The 17,128-nt window shown below is 43.8% G+C and overlaps 2 protein-coding genes across 4 annotated transcripts in view; both read left to right on the top strand.

Annotated features, from left to right (window-relative positions):
• Window positions 1-1,149: 1,149 nt before the first annotated feature.
• TNFRSF1B (TNF receptor superfamily member 1B) lies at window positions 1,150-8,028 on the top strand. Its single transcript, XM_065738274.1, is given in 11 exon segments — window positions 1,150-1,161; window positions 2,875-2,889; window positions 2,987-3,057; window positions 3,059-3,084; window positions 4,734-4,832; window positions 5,285-5,434; window positions 6,052-6,145; window positions 6,225-6,437; window positions 6,721-6,850; window positions 6,853-6,916; window positions 7,304-8,028. Coding segments are annotated over 11 exon segments (1,170 nt in total). The 3' UTR covers window positions 7,600-8,028.
• A 2,455-nt stretch (window positions 8,029-10,483) lies between these two features.
• Window positions 10,484-17,128, top strand: part of VPS13D (vacuolar protein sorting 13 homolog D) — an 83,279-nt gene continuing 76,634 nt past the window's right edge. For all 3 annotated transcript variants that reach the window (XM_065738157.1, XM_065738154.1, XM_065738155.1), the window contains exons 1-9: window positions 10,484-10,572; window positions 12,509-12,681; window positions 13,263-13,340; window positions 13,537-13,727; window positions 14,019-14,099; window positions 15,275-15,391; window positions 15,599-15,703; window positions 16,039-16,209; window positions 16,962-17,062. In XM_065738157.1, the coding sequence (XP_065594229.1) occupies window positions 12,585-12,681; window positions 13,263-13,340; window positions 13,537-13,727; window positions 14,019-14,099; window positions 15,275-15,391; window positions 15,599-15,703; window positions 16,039-16,209; window positions 16,962-17,062 (941 nt within the window). In that variant the 5' untranslated portion in view covers window positions 10,484-10,572; window positions 12,509-12,584. The remainder of the gene's footprint in view (window positions 10,573-12,508; window positions 12,682-13,262; window positions 13,341-13,536; window positions 13,728-14,018; window positions 14,100-15,274; window positions 15,392-15,598; window positions 15,704-16,038; window positions 16,210-16,961; window positions 17,063-17,128) is intronic.

The following is a 17,128-nucleotide window of genomic DNA, read 5'->3' as shown; positions in this document are numbered from 1 at the left end:
GTGAGTTAGGATTAAAAACCGTGGTTACATCTGTTGGAGGTGACCACGTTGAGTGCAACTGAAAGTCATAGGAATGGCTGAATATATATGTATGTATTCATATGTATGTATATATGTATGCATCGTATGTTTTATTTCTAACATGGAAGCTCTAAAATTTAATTACAGAAGAAATTATTTCTCCTCTAATTAACCTTGAGCATGTAGAGAATGCTTTTCATTGTCACGTGCCATGATTTCCCATCTTGGCTTTCCTCACCCGTGTGCAGAGCCAGGTTTCCATCGCCTTTAGTTCTGCAGAAGTCTGAATTCCCATTGTGGCTCAGCTCTGGCATGGACATCGGACTCTCAGTTGTGGTTGACCTTCGTAGGCCTTCACCCTTCACTTGTGCTGTTCCACATTGCAGCTGCAGCCCTGAAAGCCACGAGGCCGTGATGTACTCTCCTAATTTACCTCTCAGTGGGTAGGGTGGAGGGAATCTTGGAAACAGTTGTGCAGGTGTATTTAGAAGAGTCAGTGCTGACCGCTCTGAAGGACAGAGACTGCTTTTAGTGCTCTTCTCCTGTGAGAAATGACTCCTGGAAGTCTGTAGTGCAGATGGGAAAGTGATGCAAATAATACAGAGAGAGGATCTTGAGTAATTGGCTTTTTGGATGTAACTTCTCAGTTACTGCCTAATACACAGGCATTGCAAAAATCTCTCCAGTGAGTTGTGTGGTCAAGGGCAAGCCCAGAACTAATCCCTTGCTACTTTGGGCAATCATTCATCTTTCTTGTGCTAATATCCCAGCTCCAAGATATGTTGCCTAATCCGACTGATTTGCATTGCGGTAGAAATGCTGACTAATGTTTGTGTCTCTGCTGCTAGACAGGTGAAGCATTTCACCTTCCAATCGCACCTGTTAAATTAAATGAAGTCTTCCAAATCCTCTCACCCAGTGGTGGGTTGGATATTAGGGGAAGAGCTGCTTCTGGCACAGGCTGCCCAGGGAGGGTTCAAGAACCATGGAGGTGTGGCACTAACGGGACATGGCTTAGTGGGCAGTACTGGGGGTAGGTTGATGGGTGGACTGGATGGTCTTAGAGGTCTTTTCCAACCTTAATGACTCTGTGATTGTGTATCAGGGAGTCCCTTTGGTTTTCCCATAATGGTCTTCAAGGTTAGTTGGCATGAAACTGTCAGCTGCACACCACTGAGAACCACAGCGGATAAACTTTCAGAGATGTTATCAGTCAGAAGTATCCTTTCAAGCACTAGTTAAGAGGAACAGAAGTGACCCATTGACCAGCAGATTTTCCTTCACCTCTCGCTCTCCAGACAGTAATTGCAGCAGAGAGAGAGCAAAGGATGCGATAGCATACTCTGCTGGGAAGCCTCACCAGCAGGATAACTGTGATGTGGTTTGGTGCAGTTCCTTCTCTCTTTCTTTTTTTTTTTTTTCTATGTGTTTTCAGTGAAATTTTCCTCTCTAAAAAGGCTCTTAAGTGTGTGCAGTAATGAAGTTTATCATAGTGACGGCAAAAATGCCACTATGGCACTTTGATCTTCTTTTAATAAGCATCAAATCATTTTGATGATAGCAGAGCCCTTCTCCTTCCCTTCAGTGGATACAGTACCAGTTCACGTTTACAAATAGTGTGGTTCCTCTCATTAACTCATTAACAGCGCCAGCATTAGCAGTCATCAGGAACCCAGAAGGCATTGAAGAGCCTCATTTTTGTTATCCCATTGATAATGTTGAAGCCAACTTCATGGTCCCACTTCAGAGTCTTCCATCCCTGTGCCAAAACCCTTTTAACTCAGTTTTCTTTGCTGGGAAGCTGCATTTCAAGGCACTGCATAAGAAAATGTTGGGTTCCCATTAAGCAGTTGTTGGGAGTGCAAAGTGTCAAGGCTACTTTGTCAGTAATGTGAAGACACAACAGATAATCAGCGTGGTTTTTTCAGTATCAAGGAAGGGTATTTTCATTACTGGCCACCAAAAGCCTTGTTCCTGTTTTGATTTCTCTTTTTCATAACATTTTTTAAGTACTTCTCTAGAGACATTTAGGTTATACGTGGAATAATCTCCTCAGCCCACAGAAGACTGCGCGGTGTCATGCATGTTTTGAACGGCTCCTTTCTGATCGAGCAGGAAACTCCTACACTTACACCACCAAACGTTTGCTTTTTTTTTTTCCCCTCTTATTCAGTGAGTGTATATTTCCTTTTCACAGAGCTGACAGGTCCCCGGGTATTTTCACACTTGTTCATTGAAGTCATCCAGCAGTGCTGATTGATAAGAGCTGAAAATTGGGTGCACTGCATTATGAGATAGGGTATTTTAATTGTTGTTTTTTAAGGCTTGCAGCCAGCTGCTCCGCTGCACAAGAAGCACCGTGGTTGGTTTTAATTTTGGAGAGATTGTTTTCAAAACCTCAAGGCTGTTTTTATTTAGAAAAGGAAGCACAAAGCAATATGAATGATAGAAGTTTCTTTTTTTCTACTCTTTCTTTTGCCCAAACAGCTTTAGCAGTACAGGTGCTTTGTCTAAAGGGAGATTATCTTGCTTGGGGATTGCCCTCCCTTATGCCCAGGCATAACAAACAGTAGAGGTGTCCTCTGTACCCAAAGGTGATGAGAACAGGCTGCCCAGAGAGGTGGTGGGGTCACCATCCCTGGAGGTGTGCAAGAAAGTGGAGATGTGACTCTGGGAGATGTGGGCACGGGGGGATGGGCTGGTGGTTGGACTGGATGACCTTAGAGCTCTTCTCCAACCTTAGTGATTCCGTGGCTTTTCACAGAGTCCTTTTGTAGGAAATGCTTCTCCCCACAACCCCACAGGTAAGAATTGGTCACTCTGGTGTTTTCTCAGTGGTGTTTTCTCATGCAGAGCCAGGATAAAAAGGTCAGTCCTTCACTGACCTTTTAGAGTTTATCTCTTTAGCAAGACTCAGGGGCCAGGATGGATTGGCGACTAATGATTTTCCTTTAACTTCTCCTAGAATTATTTATTGCCTTATACACCACAGTCTGCACAGCACAAAGACCCCAGCACTGAATTCTATGATGAGAGATAAATGTTGTAGCAAGTGCCCTCCAGGTAGGTTATAATTTAAATTATTCCTTTATGCAGCCAAATTCAGCCAGTGCTCAACGAGAACACCACATTTTGATTACTGACACATTTGAAGAGCATCAGCTTTTTGCTGTTAGAATTCACTCTCAGCTGGAAGACAATAAAATGCTCTAAAGAGCCCATGAACAACAGAAGAACTGTAAAAGAGAGCATGAGGTAGAGCTGAAGTTCTGTACTTTGACATATTGCTTACATAAGGGGCTTTCCACTGGGCAGGTTAATCTCTAATTGCTCATTAAGGGCATTTTGTTGTCTTTTAGCCTAAATCAGACACTGCAGAGCACTATCAGAGGGAGACTAGGTACAAGACTACACAAACTCTCTGCCCTGAGGTTATGTCTTAGCTGCAGTGACAATTATTCATGTTAGCAAAAATTGACTGCAGATAGGAGAGTCTGGAGGGTTATTGCTTAATTATTTTTTTAGGGTACAAGTAATGCCAGGTGGATATTTTAATAGAGTTTTTGTGAGAAGGTGGCATTATATAATTGTATCAGAGACAGCAAAAAGCCCTGTGTATTTGTCTCACAACATGCTGAGCAAACAAAACTTGTCTCCATGAATGTTGAGTTCCTGTCAGAGAGATCCGGAAGTTAAAGCAGGGAATCGGTATGGGCTGGAGCAGCCACAGTTGTTTGAATTAACTGAAAATGCCCTGAGAGATCTGTCGAGCATCACTCGTCAAAACTCAGTAGGGGAAAGATGACAATTTGGAATTGAAACTTTTTTCCCACTGTTGTTTGTTAAGTCTACAGGAAGACCTCTTCCTCACAATTTAAACTAGAATAGAGGAAGTTTAGGTTAGATGTCAGGAAGAAATTCTTTACTCAGAGGGCAGTGAGGCCCTGGGAGTGCTGCCCAGAGCTGAGGGTGCCCCATCCCTGGAGGTGCCTGAGGCCATGGATGGGCCCTGGGCAGCCTGAGATGGTGGGGGTACCCAGCCCATGGCATGGGTTGGAACGGAATGACCTTTGAGGTCCCTTCCAACCCAACCATTTTAGGATTCTGTGATCAATTTTATTGTTTTGACTCTGGGTAATCAGTTGTAGGAGAGCCAAAATCTTTGTGGTTTTTTTTGTTATGAATTTGAGTTTTGATTATTATTTTTTTTATGATATCACATCAAAAAAATTGAGCCGAAATCATTATCAGGATGTCATTAGCAGGATGAGGGAGGCGGGATTTTAAGCTTCTAGTTGAGTACACCGAAAAACAAAGATTGGAAGCACTTTCCCTGGCTCACCTCCAGGACCCCTTCATGATGATGCCCTGTCCTGAGTATATTCTTCAGGATGTTTCTGTACAGGATATGAGACATTGACTGCTGTCCTCTTCCTCTTCTCATGTAAGAGGGAAATGGGAACTGAATGTTTTTCATTCTTCAAGCAGAGTACTTCAGAGTTCATTGTTATTGTAATAAGTACTGCACTCTGCTTTTGGTGAGAGGCATTGGTTTCCAGCAATAACCACTTGCTAAAACCCAACTGACCACCCCCAGTTCCTGGAGAAACTGACACTGAGCTGCTTTTGGTATTGTTTGGAGTGGTAGGGACTGCAGAAACTCATTTCTTTGGTGTGTTCATCCTTTCTTTGTTGTTTTATTTTTTCTATAGGTCAACACAAGGCAGAGAGATGCAGCCACAGTGTGGACACAAAGTGCATCCCTTGTTTACCTGACCTCCAGAGATCAAGTCCAACCCCCTGCCAGAGCAGCTCCCTCTCACTATGAAGGAGGTGTTTGCCTTTACAGCCTGCTCACAGCGATGGCTTGCTTTAAAATGTGACTTGGTAAGCCCTTAGAGCATTTGTCTATTGCTTGTATAGTCCCATTCTTAACACTTTTACTGCTGGTTAAATTTTGGGAAGAAATCAGAGAGCACAGCCCTGGAGGTGTATTCATGGTTATGATACGCTGTGGTGCAGCTGCAGATTCAGAGTTTCGAGTGTGAATGGTACGGATGCAAATTTCACCTCTTCAGACAGACAAAACCCTTCTAAAATGTGGATGTTGGGGCCGGTAGTGTATTTGCTTTAAGGTGATGTTCTCACCTGAAACTGCAAAATTGTCTTTGGTCTGTGGTGTGTGAACATCGCCTCATGTTCACCCAAAACACTGCAGAGCACAATGTGTAGTGTTGCTAACGTAATCTTGTTTTAAAAACAGGATTTGTAGAGCATCAAACGTGCACGCTGTCACAGGACAGAGTCTGCAGCTGCCCACCCAATGAGTACTGCATTTCAGAAATGTACCAGAACTGCCATATATGTAAAGAGCATAAGAAGTGTGGGAAAGGTTACTGAGTTTCCAGAAAAGGTCATTTAATTCTCAGCTCTCAGAACCTCTGCACGAAATGATTGTGTTCTTTGATGATGGTTATTTGTTGCCTTAATAGTCTTTGTTGACAGGTATCGTAAAGCTCCCCAGCAGAGCTTTCAGTCAAAGGTTGGTTTAAGTGATGGTGATTCTGTGCTGCCCTGCAGAATGAATCTTTCTGCATTAGATGTTGAAATTCACCACTCTGATGAACACAGCTGACTCAGGATGATAAAATAATACCCAAAGGTGTGGAGTGTTGAATATGATTAGGAATGATTTGAAATGATACAGAGCTCCAGCAGAGTTCAACAGGCAATCAACCTACGAGGGACTAGTGGAAAAAAGCTCTGCTGTTGTCCGTAATTGCACATTTTTAACATTTTTGGCAGGTTTGAACAGTCTTTGAAAATGTCTGACTGCCAGGAGTACCAAAATAACACCTGACGAATCTTCTGATCTGTGTCTGGGTGGGGTGTGTCAGATTAATCTCACCCGTGACAGACTGTATGCTGTACACTGCCCCTGTTCCAATTCTGGGATCTGTACCACGGGCTGAGATTATTCATTCTTGTTTCTTGCTAGGTGACTAACTGGAGTTTTCTATTTCCTTTAAGGAACAGATAGCACGAACACAGAATGTAAGCCCTGTCACCCTGGCACTTTTTTGAATGAGGGCTCTTATGATACCAGCTGCATACTACATACAGTGTAAGCCAGCCTCTGTCTAATAGCAATCTTTAACTGGATGCAGGGTTTTCTTTCTTTCCTGACTTTTTCTTTCTTTCAGTTGCTCATCAGTGGCTGTTCCAGGAAACAGCATGAATGACACAGTTTGCAGTGACTCAGTTGCCACAGTTCTACCTCACACTGCTGTAAACCTCCTCCAGAGTCAAAGTTCAGCTTCCAACAATTGGGAAATAATAACTCAGCCTGTCATTCTCAACTCTCTACCTGACATGCTCATCGTTGGCGAGCTATTAACTTGTTTAACGTTGCTTCTGTCTGGCTGGGAAGCAAGATTGTCTTTAGCTGACAGTTTCTTTCCAGAACTAATTACCTGTACCCAAACAGAGCAGCTGAGTCAGTTCGGTGATGCTGCTTGCATTGGGTTGCATAATGTCACATCTGTCCTGCCTTACTGCATTCCACAGTCACTGCAATTCTTTATGTGTTTCTAAGAAGCCCAGAATTAGATTCTACATTGCATTTCCTGAGAGTGCTATGAAGAAGCTGGGAGAAAAGGTTTGTGTGTTAGAAGTTAGGCCAGGGCAAGCCTGACTTAGGGCAGCCTTTATAGTGTTCACAAGTGTGGGCATATTCTGTGCTGTTCACAGTCTGTCCAGAGGGTATGTGTGTTTAAGAGCATTCTGGACAAATAATAAGGGCAGTGATAAGAAAGGAAGTTTTCAACAGTTTTTTATTCAGCTGTGGAAGGGTTTAAGCTTCACTGTGGAGACATGCACAGCTCTGCAAGTTCAGGTAAGAGTGTCAAAGAATGCATATCAGAACGTTCCAGAACCTCTTGACGTTTGGTTGTCAAATATAAATCTTCACAGAAGTTTAAGCAAGAGAGTAAAACATCAGATCCACCTTCAGCAGAGAGAATGCCTTGTTACTTTTGAAAAGGGATTGTTTTAAGTTGTTGGCCTAGAATAGTAAAGAGAGTGTGCTCAGTGGAGAAAGATATCTTCAGACTTGGGGGTCAGACGTTGCAGAATCACCTCCACCAGTTTGCCTAAATCAAGCGAAGGGAGGAGATGTAGAGTATGTAATTGATCTTCTGAGTCAAAGAACTATAAAGAATCCAACATGACGTTGCAGGTTGTGTCTTTCCTTGCTTTATCTGTTTTTTTCCTTCTTCAACAGAACTCTCAGGTAATGGAGGAACCCAGGTGAATGTGACCTGTATTGTTAAAGTGTGTAATTCAGACTGTGGCTCCCAGTTTCCTGAACAGACTGGTCCAACTGGCATGGATTATGGAAGAGCTCAGTGTTCTCCGATAGGGGGAGAAGTTCCCCTTTCAAGAGAAGAAAAACCCTTGAAAAAAGAAACTGAAATTCAGATATCGGTGGGAGCCAAGGACAGCTTACTCCAGAATTTACTTCCAGAGGCAAAGAAGTTTCCTCTGGGTGCCCAAGATATGGGGATGAAAACAGTTTAAAGGAGATGACAGATTTTATACTGAGCGACTGATAATCTGATCACCCCTTACATTCAAAGCCAAGCCTGTTAAATGTAGCATTTCCACAGAGGTTTGAAATCTCAGATGAATACAGACATCTATTTTTTGAGGTTTTAATCTCCTCTTCGTCAGCTTTGAGAGCCAAAAGGCGATGGTTGCAATTTTGAACTAGTTACCACTTTTTAATGCTTTTTCTTATGAATGGAAAGGCCGACTCCTCCGTTCCTTCCGTGGCATCCTGAAGAAACCTTTAATAGCTTCAGAAATAAATGTTTTTCTAACTTTATGTCATTGACTTTTCTCCGGAGACATCTGGTGATGATACTTTGGGTTCAGGTCAAGAACACAATGGTGACGGCCACTTCTGAAACTGCCTCACAGATGATTCTCTTATTATTACAGTTTGCTTCCTCTTGTTATCGGACCCAACTTTTCAAATAAAGCCTTAAGTGTATCAAGGAATGTCAGCTCTTACAGGAGCTTTTTTTTCTTTTGCTGGATTATGAATATCATGTCTGAACAATAGCATTATTTCATTTAGCTGTACACAGTTCATTGTAGTTTAGAAAAGAATGTGTAGATCTTCTTGGAGTAGGAAATAATTTCCTTTTCTTGGCAGCTCTACAGTATGTCATCTTTGTGTCCTGACTGATTTCATATGGTTTTCTCATCGATTCTGACCTCATTTATGAGGTTATAAAAGCAAACCATCAACCCCAAATATTTTCTCTGCATTCCAGTGGATAATAGAGAAGATCGCTGTATGCTATGCTAGGCAGCTCACCCCCACCGATCTCAGGAAGACAGCTCTCTCCTGAGGGTTGTGTAGAGTGATCTATAAGAACTGGAAGTGACTCAGACCTCAGAACCAGAAAATCCTGTTCTGTCCTTCACTTGTTGCTCAGTGCTGAAGATCCATCCACACACTTCTTTTCAGTAGAACAGCATCTACTCTACTGTGATAAAAATAACACTATGAATGCGGACGAGAATCAGACTTTTAAAACACATACTTAAAACTTGCATATAACTGAAGAGGTTCATTAATATTTCTAGAGCAGAGAACTGGCAAATGGCTCTTTCATCCCACTACGAAGAAACTTTCTACAGCTTCAGACTAAATGTTTGCTCAAAGATCCTTTTCAGGAAAAGACTTTGAAAAATGGGAATACAAGCTGTTACAAAACTGAAGGATCTGTGCAAAAAAAACCCCACAAAACACAAAAACAACAAACAAAAATCACCTGCTTTTATATAATGCTTTGACCTTTTTCTGTTGTACTGAGTATTTTAATGTTTTATTTATCAGCTCCCAAGGCCGGGACCGCACTGAAGGAGCAGTGGCAGATTTTTGAAGAAGTTTTAGAAGGAGGGTCCAGTTATGGCAGCTCATTTTCTGGCTTTTTGGATTCTGGAGAAGGAAAATTCAATTTTTATGTTGAAGTATGAAAAATGTGCTTGTATTTGTTAAGAAACAGATGAAGACTATATTTTTATACTCATGTTTTATTTCCCTACCAAACCAAAATACTGCTTTTTAGCATGGGTCGTTTCATTCTATATGCTAAACTACTGCTTTCAAAACCCTTCTATTTCAATACTAAATTAAAACAGGATTGATCCACGTCTGTCTCATCTTTTGTTGTCTACAACCAGGCCCTGTTAGTGAGGGCATTATAAGCAACCATTACCCTTCCACTTGGAGTGATGGCTTCAGTTGACAAAGGAAGGGCAACTGTTGTCTACCCAGACTTGTGCAAGGCCTTTGACATTGTCCTGCACTACATCCTTATCTCTAAGATGGAGACATAAGGGTTCAAAGGGTGGGCTATTCTGTGGATAAGGAATCGGTCGGATGGTCACAGCCAGCGGGTTGTGGGCAGTGGCTCTAGGTGCAGGTAGAGGCCAGGGATGAGTGGTGCCTCTCACAGGCCCATCTTGGGAACGTTGGTCTTTGATATCTTTATCGATGATGCAGATGATGCAAGTTTGCAGATGACCCTAAGCCGAGTGCTGCAGCTGACACCATAGAAGGGATCCATCCAAAGGGACCTGGACAGGCTTTAAAAATTGGCCCACGAGAACCTAATGAGGCTCAGCAAGGCCAAGTGCAAGGTGTTGCAATCCCAGGTATGCATACAGTCTGGGAGAAGAACTCACTGATAGCAGCTGTGCAGAGGACTTGGGAGTCCTGATGGATGAAAAGCTGGAGGTGAGCCAGCCATGTGTAATTGCATCCCAGGCCAGGAGGGGTGTGGGGCTGTTGGAGCAGGTCCAGAGGAGGGCTGTGAGGATGCTCAGGGGGCTGGAGCACCTCTCCTATGGAGGAAGGTTGGGAAAGCGGAGCTTGTTCAGCCTTGAGAAGGGAAGGCTCCAGGGAGACCTCATAGAGGCCTCCCAGTGCTTGAGGGGGAGATTGTGTTTAGATGTTACTCAGAGGGCAGTGAGGCCCTGGCAGTGCCCAAAGCTCCGGGTGCCCATCCCTGGAGGTGCCCGAGGCCGTGGGCAGCCTGAGCCGGTGGGGGCACCCAGCCCACTGCACAGCAATGCTCTGAACTGGATGACCTCAAGGTCCCCTCCAAGCTCAGCCATTCTGTGATACCAACAGTGATAATCCCGACCTCCAGCCTGGCCAAGCTCAACTCCGATGCTTCCAAGAGCCCGCCTGCTTACTGCAAACCGTGCCACGCTGCAGTCCCCCGTCCCCGAGAAAACCAACTCGCCCTCAGCTCCACAACCCCGCGCGGAGCGGAGCGCGGGACCGCCCCTCGCGTTGCGCAGCACAGCCCCGCCCTCAGGAGGAGGAGGAGGAGGAGGAGGAGGAGGAGGAGAAGCTCCCATCGATCTCTCGGCGCTCCCCGCCCGCCCGGCCCCGTTCTCCCCTACACCGCCCGGCCGCGGTGCGCTGGGCCCCGCGCGGCGCTGCGGAGGTGGCAGCGGCCCCGAGCTGAGGTGAGTGCGGGCGGAGCGGAGCGGCGGCGGCCGCGGGTGTGGGCCGCGCTCCGTCCTGCGTCACCCCGAGCCGCTCAGGGGCTCCTCCCCGCCTCACGCCCCTCTCCGCGCTCCGCCCCGTGGGCCCGGGGCTGCGGGGCCGCGCTCCGCTCCTCCCCGCGCGGCCTTGTCCGCCCGGCCCCGCGGGGTTCCCGCCGGCTGCGGGCAAGGTGACCTTTCGCTTGGCCTCTCCGCCGTGTGCCGGCAGCTCTTCGCTGCTCCGCTGCGAGCTGTTCCTTTGTGTGTTATGTGTGTGAGTGGGGCTGAGCTGCGTGATGGTCTGGGCCTTGCCAGAGGGTTGCCTCTGGTCCCCGTGAGCGCTCGCTGTTCCTTTTGTAGCACGTAACAGGAGCGAAAATGCGGTGTGGCTTCGTGTCTTTTTTTTGTTTGAGCTTCACGGGATTGCGGAATGGTTGGGTTGGAGGGGGCCGTTTCCAACCCCTGACATGGGCTGGATGATCCCCTCCAGCTCAGCCCCATCTTTCTAACCAAACTTCTTGCGATGCAAATCTTTATGATGCGGTGACCCCCGTGTGTATGAATGCTAAATCTTGAGAGGCTTTTCAGCCTTGAGAAAAGAAAACTCAGAGGGGATCTGATCCACGTCTATAAATATCCAAGCAGCAGGAGGCAAAGGGACGAGGCCTACTCTTCTCAGCAGTGTGTGGTGATAGGAAGAGGGGAAATGGCCACGAACTGAAGCAAAGGAAGTTCCACATGAATGTGCATGGGAACTTCTTCACAGGGCAGTGATGGAGCACTGGAGCTGCACACAGAGGTGGTGGAGTCTCCTTCTCTGGAGACTAATATTAAACCCACCTGGACACCGAGCTGTGCAGCCTGGGCTGGAGCTGCTTTGGCAGGGGGTTGGACTCGATGATCTCTGGAGGTCCCTTCCAACCCCTACAGTTCTGTGATTCTGTGAAGTCTTTGTTGTGTGGAATATTACTCTTAGTTTTGAAAAAGTGCAGAGAAATATGACAAGCATGATACTAATTAAAAAAAAATACCCAAATCTTAATCCAAGATTTGACATTTTAATGTTATAACTTTAAGAGTTAAGTTATAACTTTAATGTTATAACTGGTACTGCTGCCCACAGGGCTGTGGGTGCCCCATCCCTGGAGGTGCCCAAGGTTGTGGGTGCAGCCCCTGGCAGGTTGCACGGGTGGGTTGTGTCCCTATTGATGGCAGAGGGTTGGAACTGGATGGGTTTAAGGTCCCTTCCAACCCAAAGAAGTGTTTGATTCAATGATGTAACTTTTCACTGTAGAACTCTGTTGAGCTGGAGGTTTTGATGGAGTTTACCGTGAGCTGAGACAAATGATTGGAGAAGAGTGAGGGGAAATGTTGATGTGTATGACCAGTGGAGAAGAAACAGTAGCAGTGTGATCAGCCCTTACAAAGGGAAGGAACACTGCTTCTTTGCCCATTTTGAGGACTGATAGATGTGGTTTTATTAGTTTTTTTTTATAAGGGGAGAGCACAGGGACACTTGTTTTTGCAAACTAAGCTTCCAAAGCCAGTGCACTGGCAACTTGAAGGAAATACTACGAGTCGTGGCAAAGTGGCTTCAGATCAAAGTGAAAAGAAGATTGCTAATTGGCGTGGCTGATAATTACCATTAAACACGGTGCTTTGGTTAGGTGTAGGATGGAAAGGTTAATTTAATTTGCGTATGGGAGTAAACTGTAATCACTGAAGCTCTACATGAAGCTCTGTGTTTTGAGACTTAAGGGAGAAGTTAAAGCATAAGGTTGGTTTCTACCTTTCAAAATGCTTTAATATTTTAGATTGGATACGGAGGGAGTTGGTGGTAGCAGAGTGTCTCTGGGTGTGCTGAGGCTTTACTTCAGACACTCATTTATTTCATTATTATTATTTATTTTCCTTTCAGAGTGAGACTGCAGTAATGGAACAGAGATCCAGAAAATGACAGGAAGATGTTAGATGCTCTCTTCTAGGACACAGTCATGTTGGAAGGGTTGGTAGCTTGGGTCCTCAACACCTACTTGGGCAAATATGTCAATAACCTGAACACAGACCAGCTCTCAGTTGCTCTTCTGAAAGGTGAAGTTCTGTAGCATTTTCTGTGTTTTCATGCTGTGATTTAAGAACAGTGTTCATGTTTTTATTCCATCTTACTGTTGTTAAAAACACTTAATATTGTGTTTACATTTTATATAAATGCTTCTGATGAATTTTTGTGCCAGCACTTCACAGTGAATTGGAAATTCTCTCACGTTTTTATTTCTAATGTACTTACTGCTGCTGTTTGCTGATTTTGGAGAGAATATTTTGTAACACTTCAGAGCTTTTCTTTGTGTGCTTTGATAGTATTCAGAAAACACTTGAAGTTTCTCTTTGGAAGCAGAAGAAGCTTTCTCCCAGGTGGCAAAGTTCAGATGTAAATCCTTGCTGAATGTTTCTAGGTGACCTCATCAAATGGTTTGAGTACGTGGCACTAAAAAATTAATGAGCACTAAATATCTGTGACAGTTGTTGCACAAGTTGATGTGATAGGTTGGCTGTCTTTATGAGATGCTGTTCTTTTTCTTTGAAGCACGATGCTGGTTATTCTGCAGTATTCAAGTTAGTGTCTTTAGCATAACTTCACTCAACAGGTGTATTTTTTTGTGTACCTTTTATAGGTGCTGTTGAACTGGAAAACCTACCACTAAAGAAGGATGCCTTGAAGGAGCTAGAACTGCCATTTGAAGTAAAAGCAGGTATGTATTTTGCCTGTGTGTGAAAGACACATGTTTATAACCAGGAAGGATTGCATATGTTAGAACTTTTACCTGTGAGTCAGAAGCTTGAACGAATGAAGTAACCTAATTTGTAGGTAATCCAGTTCTGTTTTAGCTTGTTTGGTTCCTTGATTTTGCACAGAAATCTGAGAGCATCTCTGCTTTGTATTTCTAGGTTTCATTGGCAAAATAACACTGCAGATACCTTTTTATCGCCCACACGTGGATCCGTGGGTAATATCTGTCTCAAAACTGCACCTAATTGGTGCACCAGAAAAAAAGGAAGATTTTGATGAGGAAAGGGAGAAGCTGAAAGAAAGAGAACATAAGAAGGCCCTTCTTGTAGCACTTGAAGAAAAATGGAAGGTAAGTCATGCTTGTTCATCACAGTGAAAGAGTTGCTGTGGTGCATGGTACTGTTTTAAGTCTCCTAAGAAGCTCCTGAGAATAAATGCATAGGAAAGTGAAGTTAGGATTTGATACGTGCTCACACAGTGCAGTTCCCACTTTCCAGCCCCTGACATTGGTGCCACTGCAACCTGTTTCTCTTCTCTTTGTTCACTAATTTTGGTTTAACATATGCGTGAATGTATTGTTTCCTGTGTTACAGTGTTGGTTTATACTGATTCCTATTTTCTTTCTGTTTTATTTTTTCAGAAAGAACGACAGCAGAAAGGGGAATCTTACTGGTACTCAGTTACTGCATCAGTGGTCACCAGAATTGTAGAAAACATTGAAGTAAGCCTTTCTGTTAGACAGCATTGCCATTTTCCTAGAATAACCTGTGCCCACTGCACTTCACACTGTGCAGTCCTCAGAGGAGACAGATGTGAAGGAATGGTGGATGTTTGGCAGAGCACTACCCCTTTTTACCTGGAATCATTGTGATTTTGGTCTCAAACTGGGCCTGATAGAGACTGCTGGAAGAAAGAGAGCAACTCTTCTTCAACTGTAACCCTTGGTGGAGAATGGAAACTGATGGTCTTTGTTCACATTTTATTGCTTTTGGTTATAAACCCACCAAAATGTTGATTTATCAGGAAGAATAGTATTGTCTGGATGAAAGAGAAGTTTTAAAGGAATTAATGGCAGAGTTTCTGCTGATGTATTTTGAATATTTGTATCAGCTCTCAAACTTCCTGGATGAAGAACGTGGTGATCCTTTTTGTACACAAAAGATCTGCTATGGCAAAATGACTCAAAAATATGGCTGCTGAGCTCTGCAGGTTTTCTCTTTGGAAGTCCCAGTACGGTTAATGACACTTCAGTGCTTGGCTGTTGGTGTGGGTTAACTGAACTGTGTAATATTTTCAAAGTAAACTGATGCAGTGTCTACCATGACATGGAGCATTGTACACATTACTAATTGTTTGTGCTTAGGAGCCTCAATTGGCATAGTTTATCTACTGGTCTCTGTGAAAGGACTGCTCCTTTCTCAGGGCAGATAGAGTGGCTGTATGTTTGCTTTTCAGCTCACTAGTGGCAGTGGTGGCTCAGCCCATCTGCTTTTCCTGATAAGTTTGAGAAGGATGTATGTACTGCCAGAGCTCGAGGCGAGAGTGTCTCTGCGTAACGAGGTCTCAGACCTGACACACACTGAGAAGCCACTGTAACTCTGTGCTCTGTGGGTTTACTGACGTTAAACTACTCTTATGGCTCATCTTTTACTGCTCTTAGTTTATAGCTGTGCCCCGTATGTATGATTCCAGTGTATGGGACATATCTGAGTCCTTGGTTGGCAATTAGACATCTGTCTTGAAAATGGAAAATACTGATAGCAAAATAAATTACACTGACTTGTGGAAGGGGCTAATTGATTGGGGGGAGAAGGGCAGGGAGCTGCACAGCACTGCTGTGCATTTAACGATGGAAATACTTGTCTCCAGTAATTCATTTCTTTTTTCCCTATTTAGTTAAAAATTCAGGATGTCCACCTGAGGTTTGAAGATGATGTCACCAATCCGTTGAAGCCTTTTGCATTTGGCATATGCATCAAAAATGTCTCAATGCAAAATGCAGTGTTTGAACCAGTAAGTTTTGTTCAGGAACTCGGGGCAGCTAAGACATGGTGCTGTACTTTATGAATACTGGTAAATATTTGCTAAAAAGATCTTTGTAAGAATCTGGTTATTTTTATAAACTGACTCCGGGTATTTCCTATTGTTTATTGAGTAAGTAGAGCTAAAAACTTTGTGCATGAGGTGTGAGCTTACTTTCACTCAATCCTTCTATTTCAGGTAGAGAAACTGATGCGGAAAAAACAGTTAGATGTTGCTGACTTCAGTATTTATTGGGATACAGATTGCACTTTATTGGGTGACCTGCCTCCTGCTCAGCTCCAGGTACAAGAGAAAGAGATTTGTTTTTCTTTTCTGTTCATTCAGTTAGTCTTCTTTCTGTATCATAGCCCTTACTGACTTAGATCTCATTGGATTTGGTTCTTTTAAGCACAGCAGAAGTTCATAGTTTCGTGCTGTTGAGGCAGAATACAAGGGTAACCCATGACATTTGTGCTGTGAGAGACCTTGTGTTTAACCTTAGAAGAGGGAAAGTATTTTAATAGTTATTGTAATTGATGTGTTAATAGAGTGTATTCTAATACATTAATCCAGTATATCCTAATATGTATTGTACACCCATTTCATGTAAAAAAAAAACCCATCCTTGTAACCCGCAGGATGCCATGGATAAAAGTATGGAAAACCATGATCATAATTACATCGTGGAACCTGTATGCACCTCTGCTCTTCTGAAGAGGAATTGTTCAAAGGAGCCTTTGAGGTCTCGCCAGACTCCGCGACTCGAGTGCGACATTGTGCTTGAGACCATACCCCTGAAGCTTTCCCAGGTAGCCATTGCTCACCTTCTCTTAACTCCCAGTACCTGGGTCAGGGTTACTTAGGAGCAGGGTAGTTGAGGCCACTGGGAACTCCTGAGCCTGTCTAGACTAGCTGGGCTCCAGGGTTGCTCCATTGTGTGTGCTTTATTGCAGCCTGCTTGGTGGTCAGGTTCTAACCAAGTGGCTGATGGAGGAAGGTACTCCTTAGTGGATTGTTTTGCACAGTGTCTGCAAAGTCACACTGCAAGTTTGATGCAGGGTTTCTCATTCCCTTCCCACCTGCTGCCTGTGTTGTTCATTTGTTCCTGAAGGTTCTGCTGGTAAAATGAAGGCTTGAATTATGTATCTCTTCCTTTAGAGTTGCTGTTTCAAACAGTGAAATGTGTGTAGGACTCTTGCAATTTCTTCACCTTACTGGTTGCAAAACAGTAACAGATTAGTGTTTGTAACAGATTAAATAGTAGCAGCCTAAAATCAATACTTTCTTAAAGCTTTAACTTTAGAAACAAGTGAAAGGAATGCCCTAAAGAACTGGATTTAAAATCAGGTCTTCCAAATAGGAAGCTTGTAAATGGAGTGTCTGCTGGGATGTATGTGACACCAGAGAGCAATGTTATGATAAACATCAGTCTGAATTCTGAAGCTGATTGCAGACTGTCAGTGCAGATAAGCAAAACCTGTGGTTGTTTCACCTGTCCCCCATTTTCATTTGGAAAGCACTCCAATATTACCTAATTATCTTTCTGCTCTTTAACTAAAAGATGCAGTATCAGCAGATCATGGCATTTCTAAAGGAACTGGCCAGAAAGGAGCGGCAGCTTAAATTCAGAAAGTGGAGACCAAAGGTGACAGTAACAGAGAAGTAAGTATATCTGTGGATGTGTTGTTGAATTAGTGTGATGTTAAAACCTGTACTAGGCAGAATTGA

The sequence above is a fragment of the Cyrtonyx montezumae genome, unplaced genomic scaffold (assembly GCF_038088225.1).
Source record: "Cyrtonyx montezumae isolate F1298 unplaced genomic scaffold, pur_monq_1.0 scaffold_21, whole genome shotgun sequence".
NCBI lineage: Eukaryota > Metazoa > Chordata > Aves > Galliformes > Odontophoridae > Cyrtonyx > Cyrtonyx montezumae.
Note: the sequence above shows the minus strand (reverse complement) of the source record. Positions and strands in the feature narration are given on the sequence as shown.